This window comes from Vigna umbellata, chromosome 6 (genome assembly GCF_029865625.1).
Source record: "Vigna umbellata cultivar VRB3 chromosome 6, Vumbellata_1.0, whole genome shotgun sequence".
Classification (NCBI taxonomy): domain Eukaryota; kingdom Viridiplantae; phylum Streptophyta; class Magnoliopsida; order Fabales; family Fabaceae; genus Vigna; species Vigna umbellata.
This window is the reverse complement of record NC_142170.1, coordinates 15,785,831-15,806,868: the sequence shown is the minus strand read 5'-3', so window position 1 is coordinate 15,806,868 and position 21,038 is coordinate 15,785,831. Positions and strand designations below refer to the sequence as shown.

At 33.7% G+C, this 21,038-nt stretch overlaps 3 protein-coding genes across 4 annotated transcripts; all 3 read left to right on the top strand.

Moving 5' to 3' along the window:
* Positions 1 to 2,042: 2,042 nt before the first annotated feature.
* Positions 2,043 to 4,785, top strand: LOC124839378 (pollen receptor-like kinase 4). The gene is made up of 3 exons (XM_047315168.2): positions 2,043 to 3,011; positions 3,097 to 3,759; positions 3,853 to 4,785. The coding sequence occupies exons 1-3, from the start codon at positions 2,255 to 2,257 to the stop codon at positions 4,497 to 4,499; spliced, it is 2,067 nt and encodes a 688-aa protein (XP_047171124.1). The 5' UTR covers positions 2,043 to 2,254; the 3' UTR covers positions 4,500 to 4,785.
* A 2,724-nt stretch (positions 4,786 to 7,509) lies between these two features.
* Positions 7,510 to 11,947, top strand: LOC124839376 (U-box domain-containing protein 35-like). Of its 2 annotated transcripts, none has more exons than XM_088093715.1 (10): positions 7,510 to 7,865; positions 7,974 to 8,095; positions 8,213 to 8,334; positions 8,514 to 8,725; positions 8,817 to 8,862; positions 8,941 to 9,229; positions 9,428 to 9,535; positions 9,620 to 10,048; positions 10,598 to 11,362; positions 11,499 to 11,947. In XM_088093715.1, exons 1-10 carry the CDS (start codon positions 7,664 to 7,666, stop codon positions 11,574 to 11,576), a joined length of 2,373 nt encoding a protein of 790 aa, XP_087949841.1. In that variant the 5' UTR covers positions 7,510 to 7,663; the 3' UTR covers positions 11,577 to 11,947. The 2 variants fall into 2 exon arrangements, with proteins under 2 accessions (XP_087949841.1, XP_047171122.1); XM_047315166.2 differs by having other exon boundaries at positions 7,511 to 7,865; positions 8,944 to 9,229.
* A 1,894-nt stretch (positions 11,948 to 13,841) lies between these two features.
* On the top strand, positions 13,842 to 20,181 carry LOC124839386 (Mitochondrial transcription termination factor family protein). The gene is made up of 5 exons (XM_047315187.2): positions 13,842 to 14,894; positions 15,021 to 15,134; positions 15,369 to 15,551; positions 19,047 to 19,264; positions 19,661 to 20,181. Exons 1-5 carry the CDS (start codon positions 13,926 to 13,928, stop codon positions 20,007 to 20,009), a joined length of 1,833 nt encoding a protein of 610 aa, XP_047171143.1. The 5' UTR covers positions 13,842 to 13,925; the 3' UTR covers positions 20,010 to 20,181.
* The last annotated feature ends 857 nt before the right edge of the window (positions 20,182 to 21,038 follow it).

Genomic DNA, 21,038 nt, shown 5'->3' with positions numbered 1-21,038 from the left:
ATTTTGTAGAGATTAAAAAAATTAATTCATCTTAGTTTAGAATAATGGAAATCACTTAACTTAAAATATTTAATTGAATATTTTTCAGTAATTTTAGATTATAATAAATTTTAGGTTTAATCATTTTGGAGGTCCCTAATTTTGTTGAGAAGTCTCAATTAGGTTCTCAATTATTTTTGTTCTCAATTAGATCCCTATTTTTGATAAATTAAGGTAATTAGGTTTTTGTCGTTAGTTCGGTACTAACACCATTAAAAGAGGTGTCATGTTTCAGTTGATTTTTTTGATTTTTGAAGTATTTTATTTTTTATTTATTTTTAATTTTTTTTAAATGTTACATGTCAAACTAATATTATACCATGTGACAAGTGTGACATGACACTGACAGTACACGTGTCATTGTAAGGTCACGTGTCATTGCATTAGTCTGGTTCCTGTATTTTTATTGTGTCTCAATTTGAACCATGTATTTTTATTTTGTCTCAATTTAGTCTTAATTTTAAAAATTAAACAATTTTGTTCTTCCTCAAATTCAAACAAAATTTAAATTGTTTATAAATCTTAACAAATATTGATGTGAAATTTCACTCTTTTTTTTAAATAAAAAATTGAAGAAAGTTTTTGTGAAAATAGTAATTAAAGATGGTTTTTTCTTTCATGATCTTCCATGAAAATTCACACCAGCATGTTATGTCACTCTTTTTTTAAATTCTTAAAGGTATATTTAAAAATAAAAATAGAGAGACTAAACTGAAACAAAATAAAAATACAATGACCAAACTGAGACTAATGCAATGACATGTGGTCTGATAGTGACATGTGGCACTGTCAGTGCCATGTCACACTATCATAGCCACGTGGCACAACATCAACTTGACATGTGTCATTTTTATTTTATTTTTTTAAAAAAATAAAAATAAATAAAAAAATAAAAACAAAAAATAAATAAAAAATATAAAACAAAAAATAAATATAAAATAATTCAAAAATTCAAAAAATCCAGTAACTGACATGTGATACCTCCTTTAACGGTGTTAGTACGAAAATAACGCTAATGACTTAATTGCTTTAATTTTTCAAAAATAAAAACTCAATTAAAAATAATAACTGAGAACGTAATTTAAACTTCTCAGCAAAATTAGAGACTCGAAAATGATTAAACCTCAATTTTATTATTTGAAAAAGCTGTAATGAACACATAAAAAGGTGATTTCTTTTAAAAAGAAATCATTGGTGGAAAATCTTAAACAAAGGGACCCATGATTTTAAATAAACACAAATTATTGCTTTAGTAAAGCTTTATTTTATTAATCACTGAAAATAAAATGATATAAATTTTAAAGAAAAATGAATATGATAAAGGGTCTCACAAAAATACGAGATATGGAAATCATCTTTTTTATAATAGATAATAAATTATTATTAGTATTATCTAGTTTTATTGACTTCACAACTAACTATTATATAATAGATGTTTATCTATGGCTTTTTTTTTAATTACTTGTTCTTTTGTATAAACATTATAAATTGATTGTGATATTTTTAGTATAAACAAAATCATTATGAGCAAACAGTTTTGACTGTACACCATTTACAGTTTATTGTAAATAAAACCATGTAAAATGTTGTTTATTTCTTACAATTTGAAGAAGATGGATATATAAAGGTAAAGTGGTATTGTGGTGCTCTTCCAATAAAAAATACCTCCGTTAATAATATAGTAATATATATTATATATTAGTAGTTTAAGTTACAAAATAAAAATAAAAAATAAAAAAAAATAATGCTATTTTGAGTTGTAAAAAGTGAGTTTCTTTCTCTCTTTTTTGAAAGAGCATGCGTGAAAAGGATATGGTAAATTTGGATGAGAATGGGTGGTTTGGTTGAAATTAGAAAAATGCATTGTAATGTAATCTAATAATGGAAAATGGAATTTCAATGAAAGACAAATAGCATGGGCTGAAAGAAAGAAGGAACAAAATCAGAGGACCTCCTTAGACCTCTCGCCCAAAATGAAGCTGTACTGAGACGCAAAAAAAGAATAGCACATTCTAAGCCTATTCCTTCTCATTTCTTCTCAATCTCTTCTTACTGCCCTCTCTGTTAGTCCTAACAGTTCCGTCACCATTGGCCTTCTCTGGCCACTAATGATCAAAGATGGTGCTGTATAGTAATAAAAATAAAAATAATAAAAAATAATAGTAAAAATGATGGTGATACAACTATCATTGTGATTCTGATTGGGAGGGTGAAAATGGGGGCGCGCTCTGCTTCGGTGGTGCGCGCACCATTCATGAATGTGAAGCTGAAGCTGTGGTTGAACATGGTTAAGGGTAACGTAGTTGTGTTGGTATTGGCATCAATATTAATATCATCAAGCTGGTGCACATCAGCCAAAGCCATGTATTCTGATGCGGAGGCGCTGGTGAAGTTCAAGAAGTCGTTGACAAACACAGTGGCCTTGAAAAGTTGGGATGCAACCACAAACTCAAAGCCACCTTGCTCTGGAAACATTCCAAACTGGGTGGGCTTGTTTTGTTTGAGGGACAAGGTTTGGGGGTTGCGACTCGAGAACATGGGCCTAACAGGCAATATCGATATAATGACTCTGGCTTCCATCCCCGCTCTCCGCTCTGTTAGCCTGATGAACAACACCTTTGTGGGTCCCTTACCTAGCGTAAGGTTGCTGCCAAATCTCAAGGCCCTCTACCTCTCCTACAATCATTTCTCAGGACAGATTCCCGACGATGAATTTAAGGGTTTGCATAAATTGAGGAAACTTTATTTGTCCAATAATGAGTTCACAGGTCAAATTCCTTCCTCCATTGCCACCTTGCCTTCTCTCCTCATCCTCCGTCTCGACTCAAACAAGTTTCAAGGTCAAATCCCCCTCTTCCAGCACTTTAATACTACTAGTTATTATCCTTTGAGGATCATCAACTTTTCTAACAATCAGTTGGAGGGTCCCATTCCGCCCAGTCTAATCACCTTCGGCGCCTCCCCATTTAGCGGTCGGTACCTTATAATGTTTCTCATTCATTTCATTACAATTTGGAATATGGAATAACTGAATCAATCTATCTATCTATCTAATAGGTAACCCTGGACTATGCGGGGCGCCCCTCAAGAATGTGTGCCAAGAGGTAGCCACTCCGTCCAAAATGCGTCTTCTAAAAATTTTACTAGCTATTGTCACGAGTGCATTGATTGTAGCCATCCTGGTTATAGTATTGGTGATATATCGGTTGAGGTCATTGACATCCCAACTGCAACAACAATCTTCAGCAGAAGATCATATGGCTTCAACGTTGCAGGGCCAGGTCCAGGTTCCTCCCATTTATGTCAAAACTAAAAGCCTAGCGGATCACTACGATGCTAGTCCCAGGCAAGCGTCATCATTTCAGGGTCTTGGACGTGCACGTTCCAGGAGGGTGGAACCAGGCAAACTCATATTCCTCAGGCCTCAAGAACCTATGTTTGATTTGCAGGATTTGCTAAGGTCCTCCGCTGAAATTCTTGGAAGTGCAGGATTTGGGTCCTCCTACAAGGCCGTCATTTTAGACGGTTACCCCGTTGTTGTCAAGAGGTACAAGCATATGAACAATTTGCCCAGAGAGGAGTTCCACGAGCACATGCGAAGACTAGCCAATCTCAACCATCCCAATCTTCTCCCTCTCCTCGCCTATTATTATAAAAGGGAAGAAAAGCTTCTCCTCTCTGCCTTTGTTCACAACGGTTGCTTGGCCAGTCATCTTCATGGTAATTATTACTTTGTTTAACTCCCTCTTTGCATCACTTTTCAGCTTGGGTATATATGTAGTAACAATGTTATTGTAATTACTAATCATGCAGGCAATCATAACTCCCAAAAGCTTGGACTTGACTGGCCAACTCGTTTGAAAATCGTGAAAGGTATAGCCAGGGGTTTGGCTTACCTATACAGTGCACTCCCAAGTGTAATTGTGCCTCATGGTCATCTCAAATCTTCCAACGTCCTTTTGGATGAATCCTTCGAGCCCCTTCTCACTGATTATGCCCTCAGCCCTGTCATCAACCTTGACCATGCCCAAAAAGTTATCTTGCCTTACAAATCTCCAGAATATGCTCAACTTGGGCGCATTACAAAGAAGACTGATGTGTGGAGTTTTGGAATTCTGATTCTGGAGATCTTGACGGGCAAATTCCCTGAGAACTATCTCACACTTAGGCATAATACTGATTCTGACATAGCCAGTTGGGTCAATACCATGATTACTGAGAAACGCACCAGTGACATGTTTGACGTAGAGATGGGAGGAATTGGAAATTGTAAAGCTGAATTACTCAAACTCCTGAAGATTGGCTTGAGTTGTTGTGAGGAGAATGTGGAAAGAAGGCTTGATATCAAGGAAGCTCTTGAGCAAATTGAAGACTTGAAAGAGAGGGAAAATGATGCTATTAATGGAGAATACTCCTCCACTCTCATGACCACAGAAAGAAATACTTACAGAGCTGTCTGATTGACACTCACTTTTTTTTCCGCTGCTTCACTCCGACTTTATTTGGAAGCTACCAATTTGTACGCGTGGAAGGTGGCTTTCCCCATGAAGATGAACATATGCTATTAATTAATCTTAAATTCTTTTCAATTAATTAATTAGTTGTTCTGTCTATCTGGTTTTTTTGTTAACATAACTAGGCACTAGTTATTTCTCTAACTGAACCATCTTGTAATGTTACTTTGTCCATATAGAACTAGATAGGATTAGTAACCTCTTTATTAATTTCGCCAAACTCTGTATAAAACATTATCTCACAATTTTAAATAGTGGTAGTCATTGTGCAACACATATGCACATATTAACAAAAACTATTAATTGCTCGTAGGTATATATATATATATACACATATATATATACATATATATATATATATACACACACGTATGCACAGTGAGGTTAACAGAAGTCCTGAAAATATTTCAAACATTTAAGACAAAATTCTTTTCATCATCTTATATTTGTTCAAACTTTTATTGGTCGACTTATTTTTAATTACTGTATTTTTTGTATATTGTTTATGCTACAGAATATGTTAATAACAAAAAAAAGTTATAAAAATTATTATTCTAAACTAATGGGTGAGGTGCGCGAATCCCCTCGATACAAGATTTACCTTGAGTGCATAAAAATTAATCGGTCAGTCATGCAAAGAGGCCAACTCAACAATATGTCTTGCTTGAAAGTATCATGCTGAGTCTCTCTGGTACCAATCTTATTTGGATGGTCGTATTTAAAACAACCAGTTCAAGACTTTAATTAAGAGCAAATATTTTTAATTAAATTTTAATTATCTCATAAATTTATATTTTTTTAATTAAATCATAAATATATAACATGGATGAAATATTTGTTGTTTTTCTATTTCAAAACAAGAATCATGCAAAAACAGTTCATTGATTGATTAATATCAAATTATGCATTGTTGTGGAGACATATAGTAAAAAACTTTTTTATGTTATGGAATGGACAAAATTATAAATATTTTGCATAATCATAAAAGATTTTATCTTTATTATATTTTTTCTCTTTTCACTATTTTCTTTCTTATTTCTTTTTATTTATTTATTCTGTATCTTTTTCTTGAATTTTTTTTTAACTCATCTTCCCTATTTTCTTTTTGTCTCAACATCTCATCTTTTATTTCTTATTTTTTACTAGTTTTATTTTTCTCCATCTCTTTCTTTGATGGAGATGCTTTTTTCAGTATGAGTATGCTTTTTTGAATATCAGTATGAGATGCTTTCTTGAATATCAGTATGAGCATGCTTTTTTGAATATTCACCTAACATTTTATCTTTATTTATACTTAACTTTTTTTCTCTCTCAAAATTATCTTTCAATTTCCTTTTCATCCATGAAACAAATCGTCAACAAACAATTTGTCATAATCATTAAGTTAAAGGACATTTTTAACATCAGTACTTATCATAAATCTAAAAAATAATATAAAAATTAAAAACATATATAAAAAAACTAAATGAATATCAATGATCAAAACTCTAATACAATTGATGAGAAACCAAATGAAACAGTATTGATATTCAGTTTGAAAAAACATAGTGATATCACACTCAATAAATATTGGGTTAAATATGTTTTTAGTCCCTAAACTATTGGTCATTTCTGGTTTTCGTCCCTCTTCCAAAGTAAGGTACACTTTAGTCCTCAATCTTTAAAAAACGTTCGTTTTAGTCGAAAAAACGAACGTTTTGAGGACTAAAACGAGGACTAAAAACAAAATTTTGAGGACTAAAACGAACGTTTTTCTAAAGAATGAGGACTAAAGTGTACCTTACTTTGGAAGAGGGACGAAAACCAGAAATGGCCAATAGTTTAGGGACTAAAAACATATTTAACCCATAAATATTATACAAAATCTTCTATATTCCATAATAATTCTCAATAATTAATAGTTAATATATACTAATATCGTATTTAATTATCATTATACAAATAACTATTTTATATATTTAATTAAAAAATAAAAATTAAAAATTAAAAAAATTCAAAACACCTTTCAAAATCAGGATGAATCTTAACACTAGAACGAGATAAGATGGGGTGCGACTTCTTTTAAAAGTCATAAAATTTGGGAAAAAAATTTACTTGAGCCCACGATCGAAGTCAAATGTCCATATCTGAAGGGAACATATTGTCTTTCTAAGTCATGAAAGGGTGAACTCTCCTTTTCTTAGTGTTTTTATTCATTGTGGATTAGCTCTAACTTGCTATTAAAGATCAAAAGAAAGATTTACTTACAGACAGTTGGTAAAAACTTTAAATTAAAAATATAATGTATAACCAAATATTAGGTGTATGGTACCTTTAATATTAGTATGTATTTATAAACTTTTTAGACATAGTAAGATTAAGTAACCAAAATTATATTTGATTATAAATAGTGTTTAAAATATCAACTTTCAATCATTAATTCTGTTTGAATCGATGACTGACTATATGAAAGATTCAAACTACCTATTAGTCAAAGTTTATAATAGGTTGGTATGTACTATAGTGATTAATAAAAATTAGTAACAATTTAAATTTTATATATATATATATATATAAAGACCCGTGTACTAATTAATAGCTATATAGTGTTGACAAGTTTTGTAAAAAAATAATAAATAGTCTTTTATATGAAATAATTAATATTCTTCATAATGAGAGCTATATAAAATGAAATAAAATTATTAAAAATAAGAAAAAATGTATTTAATTCTACCATTAAAACTTTTAAAAAGAGAATAAAATATTTTGCGATAAAAACTGACAAATTCCACTGAATAGAGGGACATAAATATAAATATGCCATAAATATTAAAAAAATGAGGAAATTAGAAAAAGTTAGGGGTAGAAGAGCGAAGTTATTCTTTGGCACTTGTATTTTAAGGCAATTGTATTGAATTTAAGGTTTTTGTTTCATGTGTTTACCTCTAAAACTAATAGGATAAGAAAAGAAAATTTTGATTGAATGGGCATAAATTAGGGATAGTTTTTAGTTCTGTTACTTAAAAAATAGGATCGTTATAGAAAAGAATGAGAAGGCAGATGAAGAGTAATTTTAAAATTAATTTGGGAGATGAAATGAAATCTGCACGCGTTGGCTGAGAAGAAGAGAAATGTGGCTTCCACATCCTAAAGGATCAGGGATTAGAAAGGGAGTAGGAGGAGGAGGAGGAGGTAATGGAATAGTAGCAGTGGCTATAGACAAGGATAAAGGAAGCCATTACGCTCTTAAATGGGCTGTTGATTGTCTGCTTGGCAGAGGTCAGACTTTGATTCTCCTCCACGTTTTGCACGGGACATCCTCACATGTTTCCAGTTAGTCCTATTTCTTCTTTTATTCTCTCAAACATTCACAAAATCAATTTCGTAAAGAAACTGGGATTCTTATTTCAATCCTGTTATTCTTTTTTTCCATCGTAACAGGGGGTAGCGAGGCCCTTGTTTGTAACATCGCCAATTCATCTGCGTATCCACAGAGATACCAACTTGATACCACTACCAAGGATTTGTTGCTCACTTTCCACTGCTATTGTACACGCAAAGATGTAGGTGTCACGCTTTTGTTTTTTTATTTATTTATTTTTTTTACTCAAATTAGTATGATAACACGGTATTCCATTTTTCCCCCACATTATTCGCTGCTGTACAAAATATTTCGTTAGATACACTGCCTTGATGTCCTACTTGAAGACAATGATGTTGTGAAAGCAATAACAGAATATGTCTCTTATGCTGCGATTGAAAACTTGGTGATTGGTGCAACATCCAGGCATGGGTTTATTCGGTAGGATTTCATGTCTGCAAGTTATTCTTAAATTAGGATTGAATTCGTAACTATTTTTAAAAGGATGATAATTTTGAAATTTGTGGACAGACACACGCAAAAAGATGAGTAATTCTCATATAGTATTATCCATCATACATGTCGTTGCACCTTTCTTAATTTAGTCTTTCCTTGTGCAGATTTAAGTCATCATCATGTGCATCAACTAGCATATCAAAGGGGGCGCCGGACTTTTGTACCGTGTTCATCATTTCAAAGGGAAAAATCTCGTCAGTTCGGAATGCTACTCGTCCAGCCGCGCATACATCCCCACTTCTGATCCATATACGTAATCTAAAGAACAAGGACGAAAATCATCAAGAAATACCCTTCAGAAATACAAATACGAAAGGTTTGTTTCTGTTGTGTGTGTGTGTTTGTGTATTCCGCATCTATCAATTCTTGCTTGCACTTAGTTTTAATCATGTGTATATATGCTGCAGACAGGACGCCATTCAAACCTCAGAGCTGGCACGATGAATCTATTCAGTAAGTCTCTAGTCAAACCATTCAAAGTCCAAGCCCATAATAATATAACACGGTTTCCTTGGTTCGGTTGGGTTGAAGCAGGTCTCCATTTCCAAGAGGAAGAGGCACGAATAGATTGTCATGCGTGGACTTCCCAGACTCAGATACGGAAATATCATTTGTAAGCTCCGATAGGCCAAGCAGTTGTCGTTCGTCCTCCGTTTATGACTATATTGACGCAAGCCGAACTCCGCGGGCTTCTACCAGTTCAGATCATAGCTGTGGATCAACCCGATTGGGACTCAAGTTCAATGACCTCGGTTCACCCGATACCTCATTCTCTCACGAAAGCAGTAGAACATCATTCTCATATTCATCACAGAGCATGGTGAGTGAGTAAGGACATGTGTTTTTCCTTTATTCTTTATACGTCACTTCTATTGATTGATTATATATTCATATTATCTTAGTAACGCAAGCTTTATCATTACATTTCAAACAAATAAATAAAATTGTCTAATCACGTTTGAGCCCATCAATACCTGACCATTGAAGGTATCAACTTCCCTTTGCTAAAATAATATAGGATGAAGAAGCAGCAGAAGCTGATATGAAAAGGCTGAAGCTTGAGTTAAAGCAAACGATGGATATGTACAGTAAAGCATGCAGAGAAGCACTAACAGCCCAGCATAAGGTATATTCTGAAAAGTATACAATCCCTTTTTCTACAAATGTGTTATTGGGATTTCAACTGGTACCACTATTTTGGTTGCTACAGTTAATGGAGTTGACACACTGGAGAATTGAGGAAGAAAAAAAATTGGATGAGGCACGATTGGCTGAGGAAGCTGCGCTGGCAATTGCAGAGAAAGAGAAAGCAAGATGTAGAGCAGCCATGGAAACTGCTGAAGCGTCGAAGAAAATTGCTGAGGTTGAAACACGCAAAAGAGCGACTGTTGAAGTTAAAGCTCTTAAAGAAGCAGAGGAAATGAGGAAGCTTTTGGACAATCTAGCCCAAACTGATGTAAGATATAGGAGATACTGTATAGAGGAGATTGAAGCAGCCACGAACTTCTTTTCTGAATCCCAGAAAATCGGAGAAGGAGGTTATGGCCCTGTTTTTAAATGTTTCCTTGATCACACTCCAGTTGCTGTCAAGGTTCTACGTCCAGATGCTGCTCAAGGGAAGTCACAGTTTCAGCAAGAGGTGATCAACCAGTGGACATGAGTAATTCTACACCACTTTTTTGGTATTTAACTGCATAACATGTTTCCATCGCGTCTAGTTTACGTTAGGCTTGGCCTTTTATGATGAATGAGTATGAGACCTTGAAAATCTGATGAAAACACAACACTGATATCCATATGGTTGGACAGGTAGCCTCTCTTCCACAACCTTATTTTATATCTCAAACTTTTCGTCACATCTCTTTCTTCTTTCCATTTCTCTTCACTTTTTTATTCAATCCATTTCTTAAAACCCAAAATTGGGATGAAAACTCCTCCATCACTTCCCAATGAAATCTAGCCAATTCCAAAGACACATACACGCACAGAGAGTGGAGAGAGAAGGAGAATTTTGGATCTCAAGGGTAAACCATACATAATTTAAAGTCTATTTTTATAGTCTTCTGGGTTCTGATTCATACTGCCTGGAACGGAATTGTAGGGTATACCAATCGGAAATACTAGCCAAATTTGTTGTGGGAGAGTGATATTTGTTATCAATTCTAAATATATAAATGTGCGTATGCAGGTTGACATTCTGAGCTGCATGCGACACCCAAACATGGTGCTTCTTCTGGGAGCATGTCCGGAGTATGGCATATTGATATATGAATATATGGCTAATGGAAGCCTAGAAGATTGCCTGTTTCGAAAAAGGACGAACAAGGTTCTGTCTTGGCAGCTGAGGTTCCGAATTGCTGCAGAGATAACGACGGGCCTTCTATTCCTGCATCAGACCAAGCCTGAACCTTTAGTGCACCGTGATCTGAAACCAGGCAACATTTTGCTAGACCAGAATTATGTGAGTAAGATAAGCGATGTTGGATTAGCAAGGCTTGTCCCAGCAGTTGCGGAAGACGTGACACAATGCTGCATGACATCAGCAGCTGGAACATTTTGTTATATTGATCCTGAGTATCAGCAAACAGGAATGCTTGGCGTGAAGTCGGATGTTTATTCTCTAGGAATAATTTTTCTTCAACTATTGACTGGCAGACCTCCAATGGGTTTAGCTCACCATGCCGGGCAGGCTATAGAGAAAGAAACCTTTGAGGAAATGCTGGACCCCTCTGTAACCGATTGGCCTCTTCAACAAGCCTTGTGCCTTGCAAACATAGCAGTCAAATGTGCGGAACTTAGACGAAAAGATAGGCCAGACCTTGCCAAAGTGGTGTTGCCAGAGCTCGACAAATTGAGAGACTTTGCAGAAGAAAACATTACACTGCGATTGTTTCCCATCAATTTAGGATGCACTGCGCCCTCTCCCTGCCACAGTGAAACTTCTGTGCAACAGGTTTTTACTTTATTGTTCCCAAATCACCTAATATGCATAACAATTAATTATTTATCATAATATGATGATATGATGACATTTACATACATACTATAGCAGCCTTCCAATTCCATGACCTTGTTGAGGCATATTGCAGGATGTGATAAGCGACCCGCGCCTTGTACATTCCGTAGGCTCATCAGCTCCATCAACTCCTACAGAAGAAAAACATTAAATATATGCATATATTTATTAATATAGACGAGACTGCTTTATTCTGCAGGAATGTCAAAATCTGTTTCGGATGTACATGCATGCAGCGCCCAAACTCAAGCAGAGAAAGATATAAGTAAAAAGTTTTTTCCGGTTGACAGTGTACACTTGTAACAATGACTCATTTTTGTTCTAGGATATGTGGGGTGCAAACAAAGGTAGAGCCAGCATTCAATTTTTGTATTATGTAAATATCTTAGAATGTAAATCCCACAATTTCTATACTCTGACAAAAGAAGTACAACAATTTGGTACTACAATCCTATCGCACATTTTTTTTTTCTTTCCTTTTTTTAATGCAGCAACATCTCTTTTCATTGCTATGATCATAAACCTATTCTCCGTTATGGTTTGCAATGCAAATTGAAGTTACACAGCACTCAAGGAAATGAATTGAATGATTCCTTGTATTGTTGACTTGAGACAATAAAGGATGATCTATCCTTGAAAACATTAAAATTAATATGAGTAATAATATGTTACGTGAAAGGATAATATATTTTGTAATATGTAAGGACAATCAATTATCATCACTTTAAATTGTAATGTTGTAGTGTTTTAATATTAATCTGTTTATGTATTTATTATATTATATTTGGTGACTTAAATTTTTGGACGTAGATTCTCTTAATACTTTTAATAGTTTTTTTTATATAATTTTCAGATACATTTTTGTAGTTTTTAGAATCATCAAGCATATTGTTGATGAAGATGGCTAGTGCTTATATTTCCAATAAAGCAGTATACTCAAACTCCAGAAAAAAGAATTTGTAAGAATATTCTACATAATAGGTAATTTTAGAATACAAATTTGTTTTCTTCTGAAAATCATTGAAACTTTTTATACTTCTTTTTTTACAATATTTATTAACCACGTTTTCAAATGCATCTAATGAAACCGAATGCTTACAATGTTTTAAACAATTATATGGTAGTGTGCTAATTAGTTAGCATGTTTTTTTTTTCTTGATAATGTTACATGTTTCTCATTCATATGCATAATTATATTGATATTAATGATATTATAACAAAATAAGTTGTGTATTATAAAAATGGTCAATTCTTGATTGTAAAGAATTTAGACAATAATAGCATTACATAACCTGATTTTTTACTAAGAAATCTTTCGGTATTCAGAAAATGATCAATTATTCACTTCAAAGCATTCAAGTAATGATAATTACTCTATTGATATTGCAAAAGTATTGTAATCATTTTACCAGCAATCAAATATAGATGTTTTTTAAATGTTAAAAGAAACATTGAGATTGATAAATGATCAATCAAATTTATAAATTAATGTGTTTATTTTTTAATTCATCTCTGAACTTTTTTCCTTATCCGTATGTAATGTGATTGAATGCTTTCATTTTATAACATGTTTGAAAAATAATCCTATATCTATTATTCAATATGTAATGTACATATTTAAGCTAAGTATTTTCTTAAATAAATTATTTAATATTAAATAATTAAAAATTATTGACTCTTACGAGTGTTAAAACAAATTATTTTTTCATTGATAAATGTCTGTCATCTAAAATAAAATCATCTATGTTTTTAATCATTTAATTTTATTAGAGACCTTAATTTTATTATTTTTCTTTTAATGTGGTTTATTCTCCTAAACTAAATTTATTTAATATTTGAATTTTAATATTTTTTACAAAATTTTAGTAATCTCTATTACATATAATCGAATTTTATTTTATTTTAATTCTTTTATTTTACTTTTTCTTTAAATATTCAAAATTATAGTTATTTTATTTTTAAATAAAATAAAATGTATAAAAATTAATTTATATAATGTGTAAAATTATCATTTAATTTATATTTAACTTAAATTATTATATTTAACATATTTTTTAAGTAATTTAAATTTAAATATTTACTTGTTTCTTCATGAACTTTAAGTCTCTATGTATAATTAGAAAATACATCCAATTTTATCCATAAATATAATATTATTTTATTAAAACTTATCATATAATTAAAATTATTTGTTTTTTATAAAATTATATATAAAATAAAACATGTGAACAAATAACATATATACATTCAATTAATGGAATAAATCTTTGATTTAAAATCACATTATATCTATTTTCTATTTTTTATAATAGTATTTTTAACTTTTATTTTTAAAATGGATAAATAAGCATTATAAAATTAATTAAAATTATAAGGATATGAATATTTGAAGTTGGGTTTTGGGATGGTAGTCAAAGGGTTTAGAATGAGAATATATACAATGAGTGGGTGGTTTTACGATATGAGGGGGGATGAGTAGAGTGGTTATCTGAATTTGAAGATGTTGGTTAAAATTCAAACAAATTGGTTTGTCCCGGTTGCAGTTCCATTCTCAGTCCCACACAAGCTCGAGGGTTGTTTTGTGATGAGTAAGTGCGTGTTATCCACGCATACTCCTACTCTATTTGAAGTCGATAATGATAAAGCAAGAAGAAGAAGAAGAAGATCAAATTGGAGTTGTGGTTGTGGTTCGGAGGAGGCAAATGTACAGAGACAGGATCTCTCTGAATCTGAATCCAAACGGGAATTGGAAGTGCAGGAAGCTCGCAGGGCCATTTCAAGTTATCTCGGAGAATTGGGAGTGTCAGAGGAGGAATCGTTGTCCATCGCGTGGAATTGCCCGGGGTATGTGAAGATGTTGGTGGAAGGTGTGAGGGATTTGGATGAGTGGGGTTGGGAGACAGATGAAGAAATTGAGGGATTGAGCTTCAAGGACAAGATTCTTCGTGTTGCCGCTCAAAAAGGAGACAAGGGGAAAATTGCCTACTTAGAGACTCTCGGTCTCACTCTCTCTTGGTCTATCAACGTCGCCGGATATCTCTCCGCTCACACCCTCCCCTCTCTAATACACAAGGTTACGCGCATCAAGCAACTCTTCTTTTCTCCTCCCGATAACGACGGCGATCACCACCCCTCGTTGCTCATGAGAAACATTCTCCTCACCATGCGCCACTTGTCCATTTCAATTGACGAAGACCTGCAACGCACTTTCTCCTTTTTCGAAAAGCTTCAAGCAAAGCCTGGTGGCTTAAACATCTTGGCTTCCCAAGATTCTGCTTTCTCTTCCTTAATCCAATCCTTCCCTCGTATGCTTCACTTATCCTTAGATAACCACTTAACACTCATACTGGATTCTCTCCTCAACTTTGGAATCCCCACATCTCGCATCTCACGCATAATACTGGCTTTCCCTCCTCTTCTCTTCTGGAATCTTCAAATCCTGCAAACTAGACTCCTCGCCGTCAAGCAGGTACCAACCTACCGTCCGTTCTATCTATTCTTCGTTACCTGTTTGCCTTATAATTAAATCCACACATCATTTTAATCTCAATTTCTACCTTTTCAACTAATAAAATATTACTATGTTATTTTCTAGATTAACGTTGCTGATCAAGATTATGCCAAGTTTCTGCTAAAATATCCTTGGTTTCTGTCGACAAGTATTCAAGAAAATTATGCGGAGCTCCTTGCTTTTTCGTATTCTATCAAGGTACAATTTTGTTCAGTCATGATTGCGTGTATCCATTTGATTTCGGATGCATATGTAACTGGATATATCATCACTGAAAGGAAACCAAGGACATTTTATTTGAATTGTTGTTTTTCAATAATTTACCTGAAAACATATTCTATAGTGAAACGGAACTAATGAACAACCTTTCGTACCACCCTGGTTGAGGGATTTATGGAAGAACTGAACTAATAATAGAAGGCTTCAATATAGGTTCCAAAGACACAGATAGACCGTGCAATTGAAAGCCACCCTCATTTATTGAGCTGTTCAACAAGCAAGCTCGAGTTGATGGTAGATCAGTTTGCTAAACTTGGAGTTCGGAAGAAAAAGTTAAGTCAGGTTATTACTAGAAGTCCTCAATTGCTACTACGGAAGCCCAAAGACTTTCTACAGGTATTTATTTTTAGCTTCAATAAAGTGTTTAATTTGTAACAAATGACATAAATGTATAAATCCATTGATGTGAATTCACTCAACAACATAAGCTTTTGAGATTGCATGCTTTTGGCATTGTTATTAGAGCCTCTACAACCAAGTGGTCTAGAGTTCAATCCTCGCTTCACCCATTTTTCAATTAGATAAGGTTGACATTTAGCACAAGGTAGGGCTTGTGCACTATCTTCCATTTGAGACCAATAGGGTCCTGTGTGAGGGGGGAAATTAGAGAGGTTATAAAAGAGTTAAAATATTTAGGTGATGCATGTTGGTTGGCTTCTCAGAACTTGTGAAGTTCATGATGGAGTGGTGACTTGGGCCACAATAGTTTGTTGAGATTGCGAGCAAGCTTTGGCGAAATTCTTCTTTAATGTGATCATAACCACCACCACATCCTCTACCTTGATCACCACAATGAGAGGAGTGAGAGACTGGAGCAAGGAATCCCCGAGAGACATTGAAGTGCTTTCCAAAGACTCGAGAAAGATACAAAGGAATTAGAATGAATTTGAGAGTGTGTGTTTCCTTCTCTTACTATTTCATACTCATAATCATTTTGGATACTCAGGTACAATGTCTGAGAGGGAAGAGGAGAGAATTTGAAGAGATATATAGGAATTAGTTCCAGCACAAAGCACACGACATCTTACAATAATTCCTATTTAAGACTATTCAATCAAAAAGTATATGGAGTGAAGAGATGCAACAACTGCTCCTGAACCAGATCGTTGGTAGGAATACTAGAACTAGAGAAAATCTAATTACAAATGACTTCAAGGTCCAGTGAAAGTCTAGCAAAAGGAAGTACCATTGAAAATTGATGGCTTTTTTAGTAAAATGAATTTGCATCAATAATAAAGGGCATAAGAGTAGAAATTCTACAATCAAGTGATCAAGCTTTTGAAGATATATGACACAACATACTCTTGAACTGCAGGTAGGAATAGTAGAACTAGAGAGCATCTTATTATAAACAACTTCAAGGTCTGGTGGAAGTCTCTAAGAGCAAGTAGCAGTGAAAATTGATCGCTTGTTTTATAGAGTGTTTCTACATCAGCGGTAAAAGGGGGCATAAGTAGAATATTTTGTAATCAGGTGATTAGGCTTTTAAAGATACGTCTGCATGTCTATGTTCTCCAACTGTTTATCAAGCTGGTGAGTACATTGTAGAAATGATAACATTGTTTTGAATAAACTTTCTTGGCCTTTGTCCATACATCATATCAAGTAGTAAAGGCTTGGTACTGTGCCTGAAGATTGGGGGTAAGAGAGAACAATAGGATGCTACATAAAGAGGTGGGAATTGCAGAGGTAGTAGTGGTTAAATGACAAGTCCTTCCTTGGCCTTGAAACCATAATTGGACAACAACAACCCAAGTACTGAAATTCGATGTCCTTATGAGCTTTTGCATAGGATTAGTAGTATGTTGGTGAAAGTTAGGAGTCAAACAAAGCACAAAAGTGGTTTGCCCGAAGAAGGAGAAGAACAATAGGAAATCATGGAACTGTGGGTCACTGCAAAATATTGTCACGTGCTGATATGTTTGGATTGTGTGAAACGAATTTATGCAATGATTCTTGCACGATGGTAGTTGTTGGGAGATGGGAACTTCGGTGATGTTTGATTGTTGGAGAAAGGAGCACTCGTTGGTGAATGAAGAATTGCAGCAGTTTGTGTGAGCAGTTCACTGGGGTAAAAAGGAGAAGATGAAAAAGGAAAACCTAGCCCTATGATACCATAAAAAGTTTCTCTGTTGTGAATTGTTTAATTACAGATGTAAATCCTTTATTTATAATCATTCAAAATATACAATAGGGAAACCTAATAATACGTAATAATGGAGAATATCCTTGATTATCAGTTGTACATATTTCCTTAATTACTAAGATCAAATAATATCTTTTACACAGATTATATGTTTCAAGCTTGGTGCATATAACCTATACCCTCCAACTTGAAGGGAAGTGCTAGCAAAATCTTTCGATTGTCATCTAGATCATTTTGTAAATGCTGTTTCGGCTGTGGTTGTCAATCATATAGGGTTATAGATGTAGGTTTTCTGTCAGTCCTTTTGTATTTCTGTTCAGACTTAACATGTATGAAAATAGATATGCTGAGAGTTCACAATCAAGCTTTTTTTCTCTAAGACACTTCTACTCTCAAGAATTTGGGTTTAAAAGGCCTAAATATATTCAGTGAAACTGACTAGTAAGAGCCCTATCTTCAGTCTCCCGAAACCAACTTGTAAAGTGAGAATTGTACAAACTTTATATGTAAACTTTATCTCTTGGTTATGTGGGATTAAACCAACACCCTTTATGTTGCAATTAAGGCAGACTTCAAAGAGGCCACAACTGAGGGAGCCGCAATTAAGGCCGTTTTTCAACATGACCAATAAATGCAATTAAATCTTGGAATCAATCCCTCTCAGAACTAGGGCTATCGGCCTGTAGTAAATGCAAGTGATTCAACAATGGATCTAGGATAAATTTTGATACTGTCTAAAAATTTGGGTTAAGAGCTCTATTCATCCACCAAAAACTAGCTTGTAAAATGAGAATTGTCCTAAATTTCCAAGTTCTATGTAAACCTTATTTTTAGGCTATGTAGAATAAAACCAACATTCGAGGTTGCAATTAATTCCAAAATGTCCACATTAAGGGAAGCTTGGGATGATCACAATTTAGGCAGTTTTTCAACATGCACCTATTGCTCATTGCTGATTTGTAGGCCTCGACCCCTCTTTTCTTCTGGCGTGTGCTGTGTTCAGTTCAGATTGAGAGATAAAGCACAAATGTTATCATCTTTCAGATAGCTGTTACTTTGCCTCTGTAGATGTTACCTTTCTGGAAAATGAACCTTTAGAGGGAGAACATTATTTTGAAAGCTTATGTCTTCTTTCCTGAGATAGTATTTCCTTGTTGTCCTTTGAAATGTCATTTGACAAATGTGTTATCTTTTTTGTGTTGGCATCTAAGCTAAACGTGCTGAGACCAAGGCTGGTACCCTACATTGGTGTATCAGACGAAAGGAAAACAGAAACTGACTCAACAACAATCATCTAAACCTACTAAATGTTCCTTTGCTCATTCCTTTGAGTAATTGTCTGAGTCAGATAGCTTGTCAATCAGCTGGTGTGTTTATGAAAGCACTACCTATGGAGATTTTCCATGACCTTATTGGCAAGTTCGAAATAATAGACTTCCATTTCTATCCATAGCTTCAAGGGAAGTGTTGTAATAGTCCCACTAATTACTTTATATTTATTGTAATTATTAGAAATTAGGATAATTAATTATTAGAAATTAGGATAATTGTTTGTCACTACAAACCTTTTTAGGAAAGTATTTAAGCTGTTTAGTCTATATAATGCTTCATCCTGTACAGTTTTATTATGGAAAATAATGTTCAGAAAATTTCAATTCAAGTCTCTTACTCGTTGTTGCCTGCAGATTGTTCTGTTGTTTGAAAATATGGATTTAGATAAAGAAACTATAGGAAGAATACTTGCCCGCTGCCCTGAAATTTTTGCTTCCAGCATTAATAAAACTTTACAAAGGAAGATTGAGTTCCTTGGTAGGGTTGGCATTTGTAAGGCTTTCCTACCTGGGGTTATCAGAAAGTATCCTGAATTACTTGTATCTGACATTGACAAAACTTTACTACTAAGGTATTGCTCTGACTCATCTATTTTATATTTTTCTTACCTTTGTTTCAGTATTATATCTGTTTACTATTACCCAACTAATGTTTATACATTCACTATGCACCTTGTGTCATTTTCCAGTAGCAAGTGTCTTCTATTTTAAAATAACCGTTCGTACCTTGGATTTTTTAATGATATAACCATGATATTGTTCAGATGCAAGTTTCAGTTTTCTCTGATGAGAACTAAAAGCAAATATTGATTTCCTAATTTCTTCAACTGTATCATGAGCACTCCATAAATGTTACATTTCATCAGCAAAAAAATGAAACAGGAACCTGCGTCACCCCTAGGGATTAAATGATTGAGGTGTCATTTTGTTTGTTATCTAGAAATTTTATTTGTTGTTGATGCTTGCAGGATAATATACTTGATGAAGTTAGGTCTTTCAGAAGAAGAGATAGCATTTATGGTACGCACATTTTCTCCTCTTCTTGGGTACAGTATAGAGGGGGTTCTTAAGCCAAAAATAGAATTCCTGGTGAACTCAATGGAGAGGCCAGTAAGAGATGTGGTGAGTTACCCTCGGTATTTTAGCTATTCACTAGAGAAGAAAATAAAGCCAAGATATTGGGTGTTGAAAAGAAGGGATATCAAATGTAGCTTAAAGGATATGCTGGGAAAAAATGATGAAGAATTTGCCGCTGAGTTTATGGGTATTGGAGGGATGCCCGTCTCTCATCCCGTTTCTTCTAATGATAGCCTGTAAATATCGATAGTTGTATTATAATTTTAGGTTTCCCTTGTAGAAATCGAGGCTAGCACATCAGATTTGTAGGTCTCGCTTGTAATTATTTTCAAAGATATAGAAATTCTTTCAAAAAAATTGAACACCAAATGAGAAATTGACGGTCAATTTGTCTTATTACGATTTTATCATCCATGCACGTAGTACAAACTAGTTCTATTCGTTTATCTTGTTCATTGTTGGGATAAACTTAAATTTTAGGAGTTTATTAATAATTTTGTTTGAGTCTTGTTTGAGTCTAGTAATATTTATTTTTATTTTGATTGAGATAAAATAGGAATGGGTAGTTTTGATTTTCTATTTATTTAGGTAGAGTATTATTTTATTTTGTTGATATAAGATAGAAATAAATTAAGTAGTTATTTTTATTTTGAGTGAGTTAATATTTTGTTCTTAGTATCTATTATTTGTACTTAGCCAAGACCTATTTACACCTTGTTGGATATAGTGAAAACTATTTATGAGATTAATCTCCCTTGTGTTGAATATACACATAGGGTCCTCTATTTATAATAGAAGAAATATGAACTCAGCCCAAAATACAAATAAGAAATAATAACAAACTAACTAAAGATAAAAGATAAATATAAAATAAAGATAATATATCTAACACTCTCTTTTAGCTAGTACATACATATGTACTAAGCTTGTTACTAATATAATTCATCAAGTCTTAGTGAAAATATCTGATTCTGCACTTGAGTGACACCAAATTGTTAATGATTTGCAAGACGACATAGAAGATGAAATACTAACCCAAAAGACTCCCCTTAGCAACAAATCTGGGAGGTTGCTCCATGTAAATCTCTTTTTGCAAATCGTCGTTGAGGAATGTCACCAGTGGATAAATAGGTAATTGTTGAATAGCTACCACGACTATAAATAAACTAACAATAATCATCTTTTCCATGAGAAAAAAAAGCATATATGTATGGATCAAACGCAATGGTGACAAAAGAGAGGTCAGAAGAGACAACAACAAAAGAAGTC